We start from the raw sequence: 22102 nt of genomic DNA on the forward strand, positions 1-22102 counted from the left end.
AGAAACTTCCCGTGTGACCGACCATGACCGTTGTAAGATATTCCATTGAGTTTGAGGTTTTAAATTTTAATTTCCTCCTCTGATCTCCAGTAAAAACAGAGAGGAGGCGAGGCCATTACTATTAGGCTCATTACTACTTGAATTTTGAGTAATATGATATCTTCTTGTATGGAATTGGAAAATGGAAGTCGTCCTCTTTTTTCTAATTCTAGGGTTGGACTTGGACGTTCACTGTCTGTATTCAACAACAAACATCTGCTTCTATTGGAGTTTGAGTAATAATACCTACCACTTAGCACAGTTTATGTAATACCTTCCACTTCCATAGTGATTGGGAGTGTTAGAAAATTACGTGAATTAGTTGAATTTCATCTGTTCGCTTCTCTGATAAAACCTTGTCAACGGAAAACCCAACTAAAGAGACTACAGGTTGATTGAGAAGATCCTTGAAAGTTATCCGTTAGTTGAAGTTGAATGATTTCCTTCTTTTATCTTTCGTTCAATTGAAGGAAAGGAAAACTCCGATTAGATGGCTGAAGTGCTTTGATCATGATGCTTTTTTTTTTTTTTTGTTTTGCCTGAGAAAGTGCTATATAGGATCATGACGACCATGCAATGATGAAAAGATCTATGATCATACGGTGCATGAAGGCTGACCATGGTCGCAGGGTCCCAGCTTCTGTAAAGCGCAAAGCCAGATACAGCCAGAGCCAAGTACGAGTTCTTGGCTCTTGCTATTTGCTTTGCTGATTGCTACTTGCTAGAGGTGAGGTGAAGAAGTTGATAGAGAGTTGAAGATTGGAGGCGCCTGTGGGCCGATGGACGGACGGATGCTTTGTCCGTTTGTCGTCCAAAATGGGGTCCACCATCAGCTCTACATACACACTCCACAGAGAGGCTGCTGGCTCGTGAGGAGAGAAGAGAGAGATGCATGGGTCAGGCGAGTGGAGTGGTGTGGTGTGGGTGATTTGTCTTTATCCTAAACGAAAATCAGTCAAATATGAAAATGCATATTTGTATTTGGGAGAAGGAAGGCCCGGCATCTGATAATGATAAAATACGCCCAAGTCCTAACACACACAACGACGCCACACACCTGAAACCATTGGGCATTTGGGCTGGGGCCTGGCCGCCTGGGGGTTAAAAAAAAGCTTTTTAATTTGTTTTTGGATTTGGATTTTCATAAAGCTTTGAAGGTCCATACCCATACTGATACGGTACCCTCAATAATTTATTTTATTTTCTACATGAAGAAATGTTTGAATACTAATTCAACTAATCTGTTCCAGCTGTAAAAAGAAAGAATGGAAAAAAAAAAAAAAAGATAAAGCCGTCCATTACTCTCGTCTTTTTCCTCATTGCCGAAAAGATTCTCTGAAAAAACTTAAAAAATGCCTGAGATTTTGGCGGTTGTCCAAGTGTGGTCCTGTTACAATTAATTAGAGTTAAGAGATATATGTTTGGTTAGAGCAAACTATCATCTCCACTCAAACAAAAAAAGTCATCTGCACATCACCCCCCACCCGCCCCTCCTCCAAACCAATTGAAGATTCGATGTTAGCTTCTTCTTACTGATAAATAATTATGACGATTTATATTGTTCATTGCTGATTTGCAATCACACACGTAGTAAGCTACTCACTCAGTCACTGTGTTATTGGAGAAGTGTTACGGTGGGTGGGATCTCCAACATTCAACAAAGAAAAAAATAAATAAATAAAAAGAAGCACAAGTGACCGACTTCACGCGAATGCTCTTTGCAATAAAATTTGAATAATCAACTTAATTTAAAAACCGGTAACTTTGAAAAGTTTATTAAATAAAATAAAATATTACTTCTTTTTTTCATCTATTGAAGTTACAGCAACGCTTCCTTCATTAATTATGATTATTGTAATGCCACGCCAAGAGAGTATTAGAATTAATTTCTTCTGTTGAAAATGATAAAGCATTATTGCAGTGATCCGGCGCTAAAAATGGATCCCATATCTCCCCCAAGAAAAGTCTCATGAACCGGAGCTCTATCCAACGAATATGACTTCAGCAGCACCATTTTTAAATGATCCAACGGTCCTCACTAACCCTACCAATGATTAATTTTGGCCTGCTATGTCCAAATCAGTTGTAGATGGTGCCGTCGTTTTATCTCATTTTGGACTGCACCAATTAATCGCTTTTTCTTTTCTTGAATCTTTTGAAATCTCTTTAATCATCGCCGATTTATAGAGAAGTTGAAATCTCTGTCTTCTTTTTTGCCGAAAAAAACGGGGAAAAAAAGAAAAAATCTATTTATTTATTGAAATACGAGAGAACGAAAAAAGCAAAGGAAAAGAAATATTAGTAAAAAAGGGTAGGTTAAAAAAAAAAAAAAGGCTGAAAGGGGGAGGGCGTTGGAGTTAATGCATTTATTTATTTTAATATTTTTGTACGAAAGCAATTTCGGCCTGCTTTAACCCTGCTTTTTTATTAAAGCCCCAAAGAGAGAGAAGGCATGAAAAAAAAGGAGAAAAAAAAAAATTAAAATATAACGAAATACTCTTGAATTCCTAACATTTCTAATAGAGTGCTCTCAACCTCTTTCTCAGTTTTCCCTCACAAACTCTAAAAATCTTTTCCTTCTTTCTTCCTTCGATCTCTGTATTTCTGTAACAGGTTCTCAGTATTTTTTTCTTTTTTTAAGGTAAGAAAATAGCGAATTTCTGCTTCATTTTCGAATTTCCGGATTTTTGCTATTTTTTGGGTGATTTTTTTTATATTTTAATTCCATAAAACCCGAAAAAAGAGAGAATTTTTGTTGGTAATTTCTGAGGGGAAGACGTATTTTGTGATGAGAATATGAATTTCGTTTGCTTTTTTGTAGGATCTTGCCTTGGATTTCGAAAAAATCAATTTTTTCTACCTCTGTAAATTAGGGTTCGTAACTTCTCTAGGTTCCTGTTAGGATTTTGTATTTCTTGTTTTCTGTACTAGATTTTTGTTCGGGTTTCTGTTGCAGAGTCCTCTGATTCTTCTTCTACTTCTCAGTGAAAGAACAAGTTTTTTCCTGTACTAGGGTTTAGGGCTTGTTTAGAGTGTGCTTAGGGTTTAATAAATATCGGGTTTTGGGTTCTTCGATGTTTCGTGTTTTGAGTTATCTGCGGTTAAGTTTTTTAGTACAGTCACTGTTTTTAGAGGTTTTGTAACAATTTCTTACAAAAGTCAGAGTCTAAAGGGATTTTTCTCAACTTGGCAGCTAACATTAGTAGCAGAGAAGCATCTGAGCATTTGGTTCTTGAAGGCAATATCAGGAAAGTTTGTTCTTTCGAGTTTACCGAAACAACCGCAGAAGAAACCCGAGTAGTAGGAATTCTGGGTTTGTTCATGGTCCAATTTTCACATTTATCAAGTTCTTGTGATATCTAGGGGGTTTGTATGGTGTATAGGAATCTCCTATTCCATGCATGATGTCCGGATCTGAACCGGGAATCATGTCGGGTAGAGAATCGTTCGGTGTCAGCATTCAAAAAAGCCCAGTCCCTTCTCAGCCGTCGGGGATACCGAACATGAGATTAGCTTTCAGTTCCGACGGGACAGCAGTGTACAAACCTGTTACAAGCAGCACTCCTTCCTACCAAACCAGCGGTGGAGGTTCTGGTGGTGATAGCTCTGCCGGCGCGATCGTCCAGCACGGCCTTAACATGAACATGGGGGAACCCATGAAGCGGAAACGAGGAAGGCCCAGGAAGTATGGCCCCGACGGAACCATGGCTCTCGCATTGACACCTACATCACCCGGTGGCGGTGTCCCTGCCAGCGGCGGGTTTTCTTCCTCTTCGGCGGCCTCGCCATCGTCGTCCATAAAGAAAAATAGGGGTCGACCACCAGGCTCGGGCAAGAAGCAGCAAATGGCTGCACTGGGTAGCTTTTCTCTTTCCTTCAAATACGCGTGGTTTTTCTTTTCTTTTTTTGTATTGTTTCTACTTTCTATTCTATGGTTCAGTTTGATTGTGTTTGACGTTCTCTCGTTATCTTTGTCTGTCACGTGGTGGTGGATGATATTTGGATGGAGAGATGGGGGAATATTTGATTTTGTTGAGATGAAATCTTATTAATCTTACTATACTGCAACAGGCCTTCTGACTTAAATGTTTGGTTGAGATGAGATCTGAATTTTGCTTGTTATCCGCTGGAGTGGGGGTGGTTATTTAGTTTAGGTTCTGACGGGGAAGTGGGGTTGATAGATACGGGGGAGATGAATGGATGACTCTGTAAAACAGGAAAACAAAGGCAATTGAGAGTTTTGCCGGAAATTGGGATGTGTTGGATCCGACTTGACAAAATTACATATATGCCCTTTCTTGTTATTTCTTTTTTTTTTTTTTTTTTTGATTATTGACTCTGTTGGTTGTTGAATTTCTTTTTTTTTATGCCACGCTGCTACTTTTATGTCTTTCCTTAACGTAGCAGTCCATAAATCCTGTTTAAGTATGGATTTTCTCTTTTCTTCCTGGAGGTTCTTTTTTATTTTTTATTTTTAATTTTTTGGGTAGAAATTTGTCATTAGATCTTATTCTGTTTCTGAGTAATTTGTTTTCTTCTTCTTCTTCTTCTTCTTCTTCTCTCTCTCTCTCTCTCTTTTAATTTTAACTGGGATATGTATAGTAAACACTAAACACTGCTGGTTCTGTTTGTTTCCCTTTAATAACTTTATCATACAAAATAAATTATCTGGTACTAATGCTATGATCATTTATAGGGGCCCAATCTTGCTAAGAGACGGTAAAAATCAGAATATGGTAAAAAAGGGAAAACTTTATTTTATAAAGTTCTGTGGGATGAAATGATTTAATTTTAAAATACCACCCAGTTAGAACTGTTGCTTTTAATTAATTTCAAAACATTAATGCTTTGTTTCTCTTTCTTATTTTGTTTTGGCTAATAAAAAGGAAAGGTTATTCTTCTTTCATTTCCGCTGCTCTATTGCTTTAATTATTATACAGTGTTTCTTTTTCCTCAAATTCCTTATCAAGGTCTTGGGTTGCAGGATCAGCTGGTATTGGATTTACACCTCATGTTATCACGGTTAAAGCTGGAGAGGTACTTGTCTGTTGTTGCTGTTATTAATTTGCTGTTGTTGTCATTGTTATAATTTTTCTTATTGTCACTGTCATAGAAACTATAATAATCATTTTCATTGTTATTGTTTTATCATTATTAATACCATTAACTTGTAGCTGTTGTGATGGTGGCTATGATTTGTTGTCAAGGGATTGACTTACGGGAGCAATTGTTTAACTGTAAATGTTTCTGTTGCTTTTGTGCTACCTAGACATGAATTTATTATGTAGTTACTCTTATGGTTGAAAATGTACTGATCGGGAACAACAGATATTCATCTGAAGGGTAAAATGGATTGGGTTCTATACTAGATTTCTCTGTCTATATAAGCATGATATTTCAGCTATATGGAGGCACAATCTAGCCAATCAAAACCAATGTTGTCAGACATGGATCATATTGGACAGTTAAACTGATCAACTGGTGACAGTGAAACCATGTGTTCGCTTCTAGACCTTGGATTTTGTACCCCACACCTTGTTGCAACTTCTGCTGGCTGTTGAATTCAATTCAAATGATTTGAAGATTAGGGTGTATTTGGCTGCAAGAACATGGTAGGCACCTGATCACTTGAGGGGTGGGCCTTGACGCAACAGTTAGGTTGCTCCATTGCAACTTCTGTGATCAGGGTTCAAATCTTGGAAACAACCTGCAGGGGTAAGACTGTACATCTGTCCCTCTCCAGACCCCGCATTGGCGGGAGCGTCGTGCACTTGGCTGCCCTTTTAACATGGTAGGGCCCTCCTTGAATTGTTTCCTCCAAGGCATACCATTCTGCATAGTAGGCGCTTTAATAGCCCCATTTTGTAGACATCATCTATTATTATCTTCCCCTGATGAACTGAAACAGGCATCCTTCTACTCTTATTATATTTATATTGAGGTAGCAATATAACCAAACAGTTGGGTTCGTTATGTTGATAGTCATGATCTGTTTGTTATTTCTTATTCTACCCTTGATGAATCATGCACAGGTTTTACATGGTGGTATTAGTGTTAAAAATGCTAGTCACTCTTGTATACTTGTGGGGAAGTTGATAAAATTTTAATTTACTCTGCTCATAGCGTGTAGGTTTTACCTGGTGGCATTTTGTAGACTACTGTCTTTCTGTAAATATTCTAGTTCTCCACTGAAAAATCTTGTCTGTTTCCAGGATGTGTCGTCAAAAATAATGTCATTTTCACAAAATGGTCCACGGGCTGTGTGCATTCTTTCAGCAAATGGTGCTATATCTAATGTAACACTGCGTCAAGCAGCAACATCTGGTGGAACTGTAACTTATGAGGTTCGCTATTAATATATGTGACACTTGCCTTTGTCTTAGATTAACCATTTATTATTATTATTATTATTATTATTATTATTATTATTATTATCATTATTATTATTATTATTATTATTGTTTTGTTTGTTTGGATCTAACATCAGCCATTTCTTTGGCATGGTTCAGTGGCCTGTCAAAATATGTTAATAAAGAAAAAAACAGTTGGGAGGGTTCAGTATGGGGGTGGGCTAACCCACCCCTGTTGTATGGCCCATGAATCTAGAGAGAGATTTTATACAGTTACGAGTTTGCGACTGGTGTGGCCTTGGTTCTTGCACTCCTAGATTAAAACTATGAATTGGTTTGACATGTATTTGCATGTTTGAAAATGTTTTCCTGGTAGATACCTCTGGATATATGCTTGCAAACTTTGAATGGTATTAGATTCATGATAGTTGAATAGGAAAATGATATTATAATGGGTTATTTGTTTGCCAAATAGGGTTAGGACATGAACAATGTCCATGATTCTTACATTATTGCTTTTTGCAAAATTTCATTTTTTGAGGGGGGAGAGGTGGCAGCTGTGGATGGAGAAGCTACCTCTTACATGTTAATGCTTGTTGTATATTAATTAATATTATACCCATCTGAAGCTGATTTGTTCATTCAAATGCAGGGGCGATTTGAAATCCTATGAACAATGTCCATGATTCTTACATAATTGCTTTTTGCAAAATTTCATTTTTTGAGGGGGGAGAGGTGGCAGCTGTGGATGGAGAAGCTACCTCTTACATGTTAATGCTTGTTGTATATTAATTAATATTATACCCATCTGAAGCTGATTTGTTCATTCAAATGCAGGGGCGATTTGAAATCCTGTCACTCTCTGGTTCTTTCCTTCTGTCAGAGAGTGGTGGTCAACGCAGCAGAACTGGTGGATTGAGTGTTTCCCTTGCTGGTCCAGATGGGCGTGTGTTAGGTGGTGGTGTGGCTGGGCTCTTGACTGCAGCATCCCCTGTCCAGGTATAGTTGTATTCCTAGCTCTAATCTAGGACCCTGTTCCCTTCCCAACAGTTTTTTTCCTACTGTTGCTATGGTTAATTATGAATTAATTTTAATGTTTCATTGAGCAGAATATAGGGCAATAAGAAATGTGTTTACAGAATGAATGTGGTAAAGCATGCATAGGGTATTGTTGCAGCATATAATTTGTTATACCATACAGCATATAAATGTGACGTGAATAGGGTAATGCTGCTGCTGCAGGTGGTGGTTGGAAGTTTTATTGCAGAAGGGCGGAAAGAGTCAAAGGCAATGAACCCATCGGAACCACCAAAGATTGGAGCGGGGGGTGGTGGGCCAACAGGAACAGGGGCTGGGAGTCCACCATCCCGGGGCACCCTCAGTGAGTCCTCAGGTGGACCAGGAAGTCCCCTTAACCAGCAGAGTACAGGGGCATGCAATAATAACAATACACAGGGAATGGCGAACATGCTGTGGAAGTGAGAAGTATCAAAAAACATCAGCTTGTTTCCCACACTTTTGTGTAATAGGAATGTGAAATGTGATCCTCCGTTGTATGTCATAGCTTACTTCCACTGTTCCCCCCCAATTTGTAATTTAATCCCATGCTCTCTCTCTCCCTCTCTCTACTAACTTATATGTTATGTAGCCCTGTAGCCATGTAGCCATGTAGCCTGTAGCCTGTAGGTGGCGCTGAGTTTAATGGGGAAGGATCGCTGGTGGCGACTGGCGAGCTTGTGTGTGTGATGATTCTATCCTTCCCCCATGGAATGGAACGTTGTGTTGTTTCAGATATATTAGAATAAAAAATGTGGTGATTCAGATTCTGTCGGTTATCTGCCAATTGTGATGCTGCGGTTCACGCAATCATGGTGCCACCCCATGAATCAAAATCATGATTCAGATCTCTCTCTCCTTTATCAAGGACGACGACTGGAGGAGGTCATGAATAGGGGTGTCAACGGTATTCGAAAATTTGAAGAATTTGGATGATTCGATTATTAATAGGTCGAATATGGATATTCTATTCTTATTGAATAGTTAATTGAATTCAAATATGGATATGACCTGATTCGATTTAATAAATATTTGAATTTGATCGATTATTTAATTTATATATATAATATATAAAATATTTTATATAATAATTAAGTTATATAAATAATTTGTATATTTATTAATTATTTAAAATAATTAATTAATCGAATTTGAATCGAATTGGATATTCAAATATTTAATCGGATTTGAATTCGGATATTAATTTTCAATATTCGTCGGATATAGAATTTAAATATCGGATTTTCTAATTGAATTCGAATTCAAATATTGCCTTATCCGATTCGATCCGCTGATTACAGTGAATTTGATTCCTTAACCTAAATCCTAATGATCGTGGTGGGGCCATGTCATGTCCAAGGAGAGAACAAGGCGATGGACGACGTTACAGCCTGGGTGGGCAATGCCAAATTTGTTTTCTTGGTATTGAAAGGTGTCATGGCCTGAGCCTTAAATCTTTAATCTTCATAACCAATTTAATGAACTGGCTAAATGCACCCTACAGTCCTACACCAAAGAGTCAGGAGTCAAGGACGGGGCTTTACTTCCTCCCATATAACACATCACCTTAACCCTAGCCCTTAGTTTTTTGGTGGCAGAGGCTCAGAGGCTTTCTGGACAATATCCTCCTTCAGTATAAATCCCCTTTTACATATGCATAGTTGCTTAAGTTAAAAAGTAGATAAAAACCCTTACACACCTACACTGAAGAGTGAAGACTCTCTTGAAATCTTTCTCCTCTACCGCGTGTGTTATTAGTCTGTACTGATTGGTGCCCTTAGTCTATGCTTTTAATTTTAAGTAGAGGTAGAGCATTGCTTTTAGCTTTTACTACAAATTACAACAGTAATATTAAACCATCTTTAAACTAAACAACAATAACGCCCTCTGTCTACCAACTGAAAGTAGAAAAAACACATTTAGAGCCCAAATTCAGAAGAAAGAAAAAGTCATTGGTAAGGTTAAGGCACAACACTTTTTCCTCCCTGATATCAATCATGATTTGCCATCATTCCTCAGTATCTCTCTAATCTGCATTCTTGAAAAGGAGATTACATTAATGGGACCATAAGATCTAATATCGGTTTCCTTTTTTTCTTTCTTTAAGTTGTCCCCTCTGGACTCTGGTTTCTTCTTCCCTTTCTTACCAACTTGCCTGGTCGGTACTCTGGGTTGGAAGTTTTTCCTAGTTTCAGAGCTGTTTTCCTTCAAACGTCTGACCAAACTGCCAATTTGGTGGAGCAACATTGTAAGATGCAACAGTCTTCCCGCTGCTGCTTGTGACCTCAAAAGATAGAGGTTGTCCTTTAAGGTTGATATTGCACTGCCAGATTTGACCCCAGTTCCTTCCCATGGGTATCCACCCCGTTTTTGACCCCTTCACCTTCACTGCCACCACTTCGCCATCCAACCCAACATTAGCGATCAGGACTTGGTAGAAGTAAGAACTCCCGCTCAATGTAAATCTCAACCCTCCATTTCTGGTGCACTTCACCCTACACCCACACACGAAATTGAGCTCTCTTTTATTATAACACCGAAATCTTAACAAAAGGATTCCTAATTAAATAAATGGTTCCACACAATACACAATACACAATACACAATTACACAGAATAATGGCCCTGCCTTGCATTTTATGTTTTACAAGGTTAGGACCATTGAATCATCAGGATTTCTTAGGTATTGCCCATGCAAGAGGTTGCTGATTGATGGTTTGCTTTTTCTTTTTTTCCTTCGTGAACTACAGTATAGTTGAATGAATGGCTACACCTATACGGTCTCTGTTTGTTTTTATAAACTTCTACCGTTTCTATTTTCTACTCGTAGGGACTTAAGATTTCATTCATATATTGATAAAGGTGGAGCTGAAACAATCATCTAATCCATGGGTTTGGAGTTTGGAATCTCTCACCTCCTGTACTGAACCGGCACAATATCAGCTCTTCTCTCTGCTATTTTAGCAAAAGCCGCCTCAGATAACTCGAAGTGCTCTCGTGGGAAATTGCACCAGCCACCATAATCGGCCGGCAGCCCATAATTTGGGGGACAAAAGTCCGTGGCAGTAATGATGACAGATGGGCTTCCCTGCAGACACCAGAGGATGTGATCCACACACCTAAGCTCGAAACACCCTCCGCAGGTACGCCCTCTGTTGAATAGCAAACTACTAAGACCAGCACTGTATTTTCCATAGGTTGCCTTGTGAAGGTCCCCATAACCACAAGCTCCTTCTGCAACACCGAACAATGACGGGATTGACAATGGTGACAATGCCTTTTAATCAATGTTTAATAGAACCGAACATTGCTTTATAAAGCTACCACTATGCAGAAACCTTGTAAAAAGAAGTTTAAAAGGCAAAGCAAGTACCGGTGATAATCGACCCATCTGTTTCTGTAGAATATGTTGCAGTGGCGGACTTCCATTCAGCTTCTTGGGCAGTTGTTATGCTTAGGTTTAATAATATAAAGGAGAAAACGGCAGTTCGGAAAATAACCATCTCATCTATGAACTATGAATGATTATGAGAAAGGAGGACTCTTGACTCTTGAGAAGCAGTAGATTTATAAACTGTGATGCTAATAAGCTCCTTCATATGTCATTTCTAGGAAATGACTTTAAATCTCCTTAGAGATTGGGCTGATTTGAATTATTTGATGCTTGATAAAAAACTCCGTTAGCACTTGATGAGGAGGTTCTGGGTCTGGCCCTGAAAATTATTTGACGCTCAGCCTCAGTTCACATTATGACATCTGATCTCAAAGCCTGGCCATAGGAGTGACTGATGAGGTGAGAGCACAAGTATATCGATCTCTAGACTCTAGCAAAGGCCTTTTCTGGAAAAAAAAAATGGACAGTCAAAAAGGATTGGCGCCTGTATTCGGCATTTCGGCTCCGTTTTGATGGCGGACATTGCCGTGTCTGTGTGAGTATCAAGGTTCAAGAGGAAAGAGATAGAATTAGAATCCAAAGGGATTGAATTATTGTTTGGGTTAGGGTTTCTTTTGCTTGTTTAGTTGTTGGGCTCTTCTTTTGAGACGGTGGGGAAACAGGAAAGAGGGAAGATGCATTGACAAGATCAAAAGTTAGCGGGAAATGCACATATTGCTCACTTTTATTTTTTTTTTTTCACAAAATTACGGGGCACTACTGACCACTTTCATTGAGATTTTAGGTCTTTTATGGGATTTGGATTTTGGAAGTCAAGACTCTAGGCCCTAGCCCACTCTTTAGTTTCTTTCTGAAATCGGAAGCCCGCATTCTCTGTCCCTGATGATTTTTTGTAATTGTAAGTTGTAACTTCACCCATAAATATAATAACTATCTACTCAAAATGTTCACCATGTGTGCCTGCCTCATCCGGACTGGTATAAAACTATAAATTCAAAACCTAACTGGATTGTATTTGTATAATTGTATTGTATGGTTTTGAACGGTGGGTTCCGGATCAAAAACTTTTCCGTCGTCCAAGCTAAAATGGTTTATTGGAGGTGATAATTGGATGGGATTTGGTGTGGGCCGAGTAAAAACCAACCAATTTTTAAGTTATTTGCCTAGAGTAGTGGGTGAAACCCAACCCACAAACCATTCAGAATCGAGAAAAGTGTAAAATGTAATCCGATCAATAAAGAGAGACGGAATGGTTTGTGGGTCCCATAACTCATCCTAGCCCCTCAACCCGTTTTCGACTTTCAACCTGTAAGCACACCCACATTATTGATTTTGTTCTCCGTTAGTCTGTTCTCATAGATCGAAATCACTGGAGGACAGAAGATCCTCCCTAATTCGCGTTTTGGTTGTCAAGTTTGGTAATCTGCCCATGGAATCTTCTAAATATATATTCTTTGTTTTTTAAGGGTTAAAGCATAAAAACCTCCCTTATGGTTTCAAATGATTTAATGAATAAAGATTGAATTGCATAAGAGAACATGAGATGATGAGAACTTCACAGATGGGACCACTAGACGGAAACGCAAAACAAATGGTTAATGAGATTACTATGTCCCCTACAGATCCCAAAATCGGATATAATGGAGACATGATTAAGGTTAAAAGCTCCGCAGTTCTCAGGATTCTGTTTTGGAACCATATTGTTCCAATCCAAAATACAGCCTAAATTCAGACCATGTTATTATCACATTCATTAAGCTATTAAGAGCACCATTACAAAATCAGTATTGCTTCGGTTTTTTCAGACCAGCATTCCCCTATGTGACTTGGCTCAGGATAAGAAAATGTAAACAACTATGTGTATTGTACTTCATTTCTCACTCAAATCTAATACATGTATTATTAGCTAAATACATACCACTAACAATTCACAAAGGGAAAACTCATCTTAGTTTCTTCATCCTTGCCCTCTTAAGCAGGAAACGCAGTGAAAACATTCCAAGGGCAAATGTCTGCCAAAACCATCCACTTACATTTGCAGGGTCCACCATCTTTGCCAAGTACCATGCATATGTTGCTTCACCTACATGAACCATGGCAGCCAAAAGGAACACCAAGCGTACCATCAACATTGACCGAAAGAAGAAAAGGGAAATGGATCTTATGAATTCCACAGGCCCAAAGTCTGGCAACCAAGCAGCAGAGAACAATGCAGTCATTCCTATCACACAGAAGAGCCAGGCATATATGGTAGGCCCATCTAGATCTTTCCTCTTCTTCTCTTGCCAGTATGAGATGGTCATGGCCATGCCCTCTTGGGGACTCACCATAGGAATGTACCCAAGTTCCTCTTTTGCTTTTAGGAAAGAGAAGAAATGGGTGATTCCAACCTGTTGGGCAGCAGCTTAAAAGGATAAATGGTTCATCAATGTCCACAAGAATGAATGGTAGTAAAAGGCATGAACTTTTCATATCCACAAGATTGAATGATAATATTTTGTAGGAATATGCCCAAAAAAGGCAGGGAAGTCCTAAAATAGATAATGATGTGCAATTCCCTCTAAAGAAACAAAGGCAGTCCTAGTCCTACATCTACCAAGGGCATTATTGCAAAGGCAATTTCCAGATCTTGAACTCTGCTTTTCTAAATTGAAGGGCCAAGGTAATCTGACATCCTTGGCCCACCATGAAGTGCAGAGCTTACAGATTAGTTGCATATGCAAGGGCGTAAGGCTGAAGATTTGGTCTCTGATAGGTTCTTGTAGTTTCCATTTTTTAAATGACTCACAATAATATACAATATTCATTACTTGCATCTTCTTATTCATCTAAGATGACAAATGCATGCAGTTGTGGAACTAATATGTCTAGAAGGCCATTATCCAATGTTGGTTCCAGTGATCTGGGGTCTTGTGAGGGGTAGACTGGATAAGATTATAAAGATCATAACCTTTGGCATTTTTTTGTGCACAAAGCAGCCAGTGTCTCAGACTTGAACACGTTTCCCATGATTGCCAGCCTGAGATTTTACCATTACACCAAGTAATGGTCCCTTGTGGAACTAATATGTCTATAGTTGTATAAACTAAAGGAAGTTCAAAGAAATGAACCTTGTATACTTCAGCAGGAAGGATTAATGGCTGTGGAAGCCAGGACCGGTTCAACCATGGATATAAGAAAGTATAGATAGCAGAAAAAAGACGTCCAATGAAAAGAGCATGCCGAACATCTAGTGTAGCTTTTGGCAAGTCATACCCCAGGCTTCTAAGAAGTGGATGGATAAATTCAAATGTGTTGACAGGAGAACCTGTAAGATTAAAGATAGCCATGAATGTCTAATGACGAGAAAAGCATTATTATTGATAAAAAGCAACAAAAGTTGGTACCGAAAAGTCAAAACCAAAGAGAAAACATATCAAGCTCATCATCATGCAACCTAGCTTTGAGGTGTCAAAATTTGCTTTGGCATAATTTTAGTATCATTAGGAAGTTTACTTCAACCAGTCCAACAAGCCCAGGATTACACCAATGGCACATGAATTGAATAAGTTATAGTCGTTATACAGATTCATATTCAGTCTGCAACAGGATTTCTACATCTCGGTTTTTTTAGTTTAAAATTATAGCTCTGGTAGTTTTAAGATTTATCTTGGAAGGTATTTATTCAAAGTTATTTCCTCTTTAGAATCCATATGAGACTTATAATAGGTCAAAAGCCAAATTTTGAAAGACATTTGAATTGGAGAGTTATTATGAATATTTAGATTGGGAAACAAGTTTATATAATGTCCACATTATTGCTCTAAAAGAGGACTACAAGAATTGAAATGAAATTTCACCTTTGGCTTTGTTTTATTGGTGTTGATGCCAAATTTTGTAAACGTTACTAAGTCCTTCAGAAAGCTATTAGGTGTTGAATCCTAAGGCTATGTTTGTTTGGTTTAAAGGAAAAAGAAGGGAAAGGAAGGGAAAGGTAGGGAAACCTTTCAAATTAACAATTGTAATAATGATAGTTACTAAATCAAGAAAAAATAAAGCAGTTGCAAAGACTAAATCAAACATTACCATCAGAAATGAAGTATGGTTGTCCAGCAGCTATAGGGTGTCCTTTCCCAGGGATGTCATCCAAGAGTCCCATGCTAGCTAATATAAGAGCAAGAACAAGATTGTCCACATAAACCCAGTCGGTCTTCACATTTGATTCACCAATTTTGAATGTCGAAAGACCCAACTTTGCAAGAGAAATTATCCTGGGAAGGTGCCTCTCTTCACCCGGTCCATAGATAGCAGCAGGACGAATTGCACAAGTGTAAAGATGGGTCCCATTCTTCTTCCTATTCAACATGAAAACATAAGCCACCTGGACTCAGCAACTTGCATGAGTATAAAAATAAGTCCCATTATTCAGCCTTCAGATTTTTTTCTTGGATCAGTAACAAATCAGACTTCCATTGCTGTAAAATTAAAAGAATTTAAATAAAATCAGAAATGTGCCACAGCCCCCCCTTTATTTTGGGCTAGCCCCTGCAACCCACCCTACTAGCTCCACATTTCCTCCTTTTTTTTAATGTGTAATCAGGAAGGATAAGTAACACCAAACGAAGGGTACCACTAACTCCAAATTTCTGCTAATATGCATGATTTCCCATCCTGGGAAACAATACCCCAAGCCCTTGGCTTTTTTTCTACTGACCCCCTTTTATTTCAATTTCTTTGGAAAGCAGGGGTGTTCCTTTTTTCTATATTCAATAAGGTTTCTCTTTGCTGTTGCTGATCAAGAAAAAAAAGGCAATTGGTATTTTATCAAGACAGCTGAGATAATTTACCTTATTGGAGTCTTGACATTTTGGCAAACCAACACATCTACATGGTTGATATTAGAGATCACTCTTTTATTAAATGAGAGAACTTGTATGGTTCTGGACTCTAGAGGTGCAAATTATATCACTGTTCAAGAGGTGCAAATTAGGACCTCACTTGTAAGACTCAGCGTGGTCTAATAGTTTCATGGTAGCAGAATCTAATTTTCTTTGTTCTTTTTTTAAAGCATTGTCTACTCAATTGCAGCAAGCACACAGTACAAAAGATCCATGGTTTGGATTATAATGACCAACTAACTATTCAATAGTAGTCCTTTATGGCATTAGAGATCTCCTAGGCTGTATGTGTTTGATATTGAGTGGAGGAAAACAAGAATTTAGATTTCATAAGAATACTCAAGGTTCCTTCATTAGATAGAATCTACCAAGATTAAGAATTCTTTTGGAGAAACATACAAAAACATGTGATTAATACTGAAGTTAATAAGACAGATAGAAACCAATGAACCAAAAAACAAAACAAAAAAAGGTATGTCAAAATAAATGAGGCACCCCTTGTTGCAACATAACGTCCCTGTCAAATAATGTTATTTGACTTCCAAGTACAAGCCAAATTTGATTGTTCAGGCCTTTCACTTGTAATTTTTGGGTAAATTACAAATACCCTATTTGGGGTTTCCAATAATAACAAACACCCACCCTGGGTTTCTAAGATACTCTGCACCAAGTTATTTGATAATTAAAAATACCCTCACTTTGTCATATAGCATGCTGCCACATGATATATTCAGACTTTCATGATGACTGTTTTAACCTTGCCCCATCATATGGTACCTTCAAACTTTTTAATTGTCTAGGACATCTAGCTAAAGTAAAATTACATTGAAACCAAGTAGATTGAAGATGATAGTGTTCTTTTGGTTTTTTGTAACCATATATTAAACATGAAAGAGTGAGGGCATTATTGATAATATAATAGTTGGGGCACAGTTGAAAATTTTGAATAAGAATTCTGGAGAATGATAGGGGTACTTTTGTCCTTCTGCATTTGTCTTTTGAGTTCTGACCAGAGGGATAATTATAATTTCAGAAACATGAGGTGGGTATCTGTTATTGTTGGAAACCCATTTTAAGGCATTTGTGTTTCAAAATTTTCTTTTTTGGATGGAAGCATTTTCAATTGCATGGCCAGAATATAAAAATGGTCCTGAAGAAATTCAACAAGGAAGATGCTTAATATCATCCAATTATTCCAATTCTAATAGAAACATAAGGCATGTTGCAACCCATCTGTACGTCAGGCACACAAGTAAAAGTAAGGTAGATCAGAAAAAGGGAGAATGCCCTAACAGTGAAATTCCTAGAGCAAAATCACCTACTTGGAAGGACGACCGTTGCTCTTCAATACCAACTGTTCAGCAACTGTTTTACTACGGCCATATGGATCAACATGATCATCAATGGGCAAATAAGGCAAGGCTTCATTGCCATTAAGAATCTCCTTTCCCCCAAACACAACATTGTAAGTGCTCACATAGACAAGTCTCCTGATTCCAAACTCAAGGCATGCATCCAATACATGGCATGTTCCATTTATATTCACCTCATCAACACGTCCAACTTGAAGCATTTCTTTCCCTGACATGCCATAAGAGGCAAGGTGAAAAACACAATCTGCTCCACGTAGGGCTCTTTCAACATCTTTTTTCTGGCTAACATCCCCTGCAAAAGTATAAAATTGAAGGGAAATTAGAATAGTTACACACACACACAAAGGAAAAGGTTTAATCACTGAATGCCACAGCGTGGTCCAACTTTTGATCCCATGAAGATCTTGCCTGAGTGCTCAAGAGCCATTTTGAATATCCCTAGCAGTACACTGTACATCCAGGGTTCTTACTTTCTACCACTAACTATTGGTCTTATGGTATTAGACCACAAAAATGTCAATGCAAATTACAGAGGGCTCCAAATTCTCCATGTGAAAATCCCAAGCATTTCAGCAGGAGTATATTTGAAAATGTATTTTATTGCTTGAGAAATTCCAAAATATGTAATGGTTTAACAAATCAAAAAATAAAAAGTTTGTGTCAGAAAACATACAACCCCATATAGTTGGGACAAGGTTATGATGATGATGTAAGTATTAAGAAAAACATATACAGTTCAAAAAGCAGCAAGCTAAACAGAAAAGAATGGCATCAGCTACTAAATGGGATACATGCATCCATATCTGTCCTGGATCCCAGGAAATTTCTATTAGGGAAAGAGGCAGTATACGAAACCTTTAGATTTGGTTCGCCCACCTTATTTATTGCAACATTTCGCAACTTCATTAATACTAACTACTAACCAATAAACCAGGAACTATCCCATCCAAATGATGGATTTAAATATGCTAATCTTGGATAACCTAAAAAGAAAGACTTCCATGGTTCCATTTTTTTTTGTTATTGACAACAACAAAAATTGTTGTCCTCTGCAGTAGCCATTGTGCAGAAGTGGGACTGTGTGTATTTGTCACCCGTTAGGAAAGCAGTAGCACTACAATTGGCTAATTGATTTAGCCACATAGTTGGCCTCCCTACATACACATGGACATAGGTGACATATGACTTCCATGAGGCATGACCCTGCAAGTCTTGGATTATAAATACAATAATGACCAAAGTGGCTGTCTTAATATATTTATGTAAATTGTACATACAATTTTTGTAAGAATTTGTGAAAAAAAAATATAAGCGTATCTATATGCAACATAATGTAATACACATGCAATTTAAATCCAAAAAGTACTCTTATGTGCCAAATAACATTACACCTTACCATACTGCAGCCACCTCACCAAAAGGGATCATATTCACCTACTGTTTCCAGACTCAGACTGGACCAGACAGTAGGACTGCAAAAACCAGGAAACATCAGCCAAAACAATTTTTTGTTTGCCTGGTTCTAGAAAGTCTTACTTGGTCAACCTAAACTAATTTACATGTGTTAATATGGGCGACACCCTATAATATTTATTTTTGTAAGCTTATCTTGTTATAATTTTGTTTAAATGATAAGTTAGAACCATTTTCAACTTTTTTTCTGTTCAGGTTTTTATTTGATATTTGAATGAATCAAACCGTTAGAACCAAATTGATCAAACCGTTCCATCTTTCACCCAATCACCAAAATAGTTGTCCGTCTGACCGGAATCTGATAACAGGTTTCCCTACCTTTCCCTCCCTTTGTTTTCAAACAAACACAGACTAACGGAAAAAGGAAAGGTGGCATCTACTATTAACTCTCCCATTAAGATAACATCTAGACTTGCAATGCCAGGGAATTTTGGATTTATGAAAAATTTATAAAGGTCATTTATCAAAAAAAATATAAAGGTCGTGTGACATGAGAGTTGACATTGGCGCCCCACAGTCATCTCACAGGACATCCCAACCGTGTATTGGAAACATCTCCGGAGATGTTCCCAGATGTGCACATGTAGGGCGCAGATGTGAACTCGTGACGTGAGGGACGTATAGACATTTGTTAAGCCTATTTCATTTCTGAAAAGAAGGGAAGCTAACCCGGATCTGCTAGCAACAACACGACGCTACCAATATAGCTTCCAACAACATCTATAGTCGCACATCTCAGATATATTTAACATGTGTTGACATTGATGGGTTATACCTTATACGGCAATCATGTTTGAGATGTGCGACTATGGATAATGTTGGAAGCTGCGTTGGAAGCGTCCAGTTGCGATATAGATCACGTTTAATTTAAGTAATTTTCTTTTTTTTTTTATTTTTTGGTAAGGATGTTTAAGTAATTTTCTTTTATTTTTTTAATTTTTGGTAAGAATGTATAAGTAATTTTCCTTTTATTTATGGTGAGTGGACGACAGGACGGTTGTTCCTTTTATTTTTATTTTAATGAGGGTGGTTGGGGTTGACTGTTAAGTGTTTTCCTACCGATTGGAGAAGCATACTTGGATTTTTAATTTTAGTTTCATTGACGAGATAACAACAATTTTTATGAAACAACTGAATTAAAAAGAAAACAAAGGAACAGAAAGCCAAACAGTTCAATTGGAGAGCAGTTTTCAAAACCCTAAAATCGTCAAAGGGAAGTCGACGGAGTAAGGGATCAGAAGCAGAAGGCAGAAGCCACCAAGATCCAATCCTTAAATGAAAAAGAGAAGGAATGGATGAAAGAGATATAGGTGAAGTACCTTGGATGCAGTGAACTCCAATCTTGTTGAGATCGTCGGACCAGGGAGAAGTTAGTCGAGGATCAAGAGATCGAACCTGTTGAGCTCCCCTCCTTATAAGCTCTGAGCAGAGAGCAGAGCCCACGAATCCGAGCCCGCCCGTTACCACGAACGTATTTCCCTCTATGCCTTCGTTCTCGCTCAAGTGCATCTTCTTCTGCTTTGTATGCTCCTTCGACTTCTTTGGTTCGCGTGGAAGACTAAATGCAAGTAGTAGAGAAGAGCGACTGGTGACCGGGTTTGTTTGTTTGTTGTGGCGCCAACTCCTCTTATTAATTGTCTGTCATCAGCATTGGGAAATGGCAACTTGGAAATCTGGGAAGGGAATATAGTATGTACTCACACTTTACTTGTGTCTTCAGAATCAGATCAGATGGGAACTTAATAAACAATGACACGGATGGATGATCCTCATTTCAGATACCGCGTTGTACTTGGGCAGTGGTAATTAGTTACTCCAACTCGATTTTTTTGGGACAATTTATAGATTAGTATCGTGACCCTGTACTTGATAATTACTCATAAACTTCCATTTGCAATAATACCCTCTAAACTTTTAGATTGATAAAGACCCCTCTAAACTCTAAAGTCTAAACTGATTTTTTTTTTTTTTACTTTGTAACCAAGATCCAAAGTATCTTATATTCGATTCGGCCGAGGTAATCTATCTATAATTTACACCACATGTATATCATTATCTTAATTTTTTAATAGGAAGAGGTAGGTTTAAGCACCGTTTCACACGTTCATCGTTTAGGTGCACGCGATTACTTGCATCCAAGTTTTTTAGCACTCAGATTCTAGCTCGCAATCACAATATAATACTAACTTAAGCATCAGAGCGATCTCGTTGGTTTAACCGCCTCAGGTGCTCTAATCCTCTCTCTTGTAGATTGGTCCAGCTCGCTACACGACTAAGGTACAAATCATCCTCTGGCTAGGAACTTCTAGATCGCGCACCATTATTAACATTTAAAACAGTTAGTTTTGGAATTGAACTTATTGAAAGATAGCTTATATTGAAGCATATTTTGTTGATACTTTAAACCTTTTTTTATAAAAAAAGGGGTAAAATACAAAAGTCTCCTTCGAAATTTTTGACAATCATAAAAATCTTTCTTATATTTTCACTTTAAAAAATACCTTCTCTGAACTTTTGAGAAATTTGACAAAAACCTCCCTTTTGTTACCTTTTCGATAAAAAATGTTATACTAATGCATCGGTTTTTTCTAAATACCCATTCTACCCTTTTATAAATCATTTTATATACAAAATTACTGAAATAGCCCTATTTTAACTTGACAACAACATTAGAAGATGGCCGTTAAAGGAGGTTTTTGTCAAGTTAAAACAATGTTATTTCAATAATTTTGTATGTAAAATAATGTATAAAAGGGTAGAATGGGTATTTAGAAAAAATGATGCATAAGTCTAATGGTTTCTGTATGAGAAAGTGACAAAAGGGAGGTTTTTTTGTTGAGTTTCCCAAAAGTTTAGAGGAAGTATTTGTTAAAATGAAACTATAAGGGAGGTTTTTGTATTTTACCCAAAAAAATACTTTGAGCCTTTCATGCGATTGTTTTTTTTTTCTAAATTATTCTTTTCTAAAGATTTTCTAGAAACAAATGTTTAGGCTAATTTTAGTGATTTTTTGTTTCCATTAATTATTGGTTTAGTTGATATGAATTAGAGGCTGCATTTATTGCAATTCCAGGTTTTCAAACAGTCATACTAAATGCAATTCCAAGTGATATTAATTGCATGTATAATTTACCCTCTTCTTTTAATTTCTACTAAATGCATGTCACGTAATACTCGCCACGTGAGAAGTGCTATTACTAATTTTGGTATTTTTTTGAAGGCTTAAACATATTTCATTCATTTAAGAAATTGATACAATTATAGAGAATTGCCAACAAGGCCAATCAGAACCCAGATACAATTTCTCAAAATATATAAATGGATGAAGGAGAACATAATGAACTTCTGCAATCAAACAAAGGTGAACTTAAAATCATCAACAAAAGTATATAAGCACAACTCCAATCCACCACAAACGATGAGAGAAATGATAGGAGAAGCTCCCAAAAGAGACTATAAAGAGCCGGTAATAATATGGGTGGGGTAGATCTGCAAAAAACGGCAAAGGCCCAAATGTTACAACCACTACCAGAGACTGTAA

At 37.6% G+C, this 22102-nt stretch overlaps 3 protein-coding genes across 4 annotated transcripts; 1 reads left to right on the forward strand and 2 right to left on the reverse strand.

Annotated features, from left to right (window-relative positions):
• The first annotated feature begins 2427 nt into the window (after nt 1-2427).
• On the forward strand, nt 2428-8215 carry LOC104603820 (AT-hook motif nuclear-localized protein 10-like). 2 transcript variants are annotated; one of them, XM_010267979.3, is made up of 6 exons: nt 2428-2680; nt 3233-3897; nt 5024-5076; nt 6252-6383; nt 7227-7388; nt 7632-8215. In XM_010267979.3, the coding sequence occupies exons 2-6, from the start codon at nt 3441-3443 to the stop codon at nt 7869-7871; spliced, it is 1044 nt and encodes a 347-aa protein (XP_010266281.1). In that variant the 5' UTR covers nt 2428-2680; nt 3233-3440; the 3' UTR covers nt 7872-8215. The 2 variants fall into 2 exon arrangements, with proteins under 2 accessions (XP_010266281.1, XP_019054392.1); XM_019198847.2 differs by lacking the exon at nt 2428-2680 and having other exon boundaries at nt 2920-3897.
• Nucleotides 8216-9275: 1060 nt separating this feature from the next.
• Nucleotides 9276-12416, reverse strand: EXPA20 (expansin A20). Its single transcript, XM_010267977.3, has 3 exons — nt 10818-12416; nt 10360-10678; nt 9276-9940 (listed from the first exon to the last, which is right to left on the reverse strand). The coding sequence occupies exons 1-3, from the start codon at nt 10945-10947 to the stop codon at nt 9637-9639; spliced, it is 753 nt and encodes a 250-aa protein (XP_010266279.1). The 5' UTR covers nt 10948-12416; the 3' UTR covers nt 9276-9636.
• Nucleotides 12417-12554: 138 nt separating this feature from the next.
• LOC104603818 (NAD(P)-binding Rossmann-fold superfamily protein) lies at nt 12555-20374 on the reverse strand. The gene is made up of 5 exons (XM_010267974.3): nt 19881-20374; nt 17038-17380; nt 14904-15172; nt 13949-14145; nt 12555-13228 (listed from the first exon to the last, which is right to left on the reverse strand). The coding sequence occupies exons 1-5, from the start codon at nt 20068-20070 to the stop codon at nt 12782-12784; spliced, it is 1446 nt and encodes a 481-aa protein (XP_010266276.1). The 5' UTR covers nt 20071-20374; the 3' UTR covers nt 12555-12781.
• Nucleotides 20375-22102: the final 1728 nt, after the last annotated feature.

Source organism: Nelumbo nucifera, chromosome 5, assembly GCF_055504915.1.
Source record: "Nelumbo nucifera cultivar China Antique chromosome 5, China Antique-T2T, whole genome shotgun sequence".
NCBI classification, from domain to species: domain Eukaryota; kingdom Viridiplantae; phylum Streptophyta; class Magnoliopsida; order Proteales; family Nelumbonaceae; genus Nelumbo; species Nelumbo nucifera.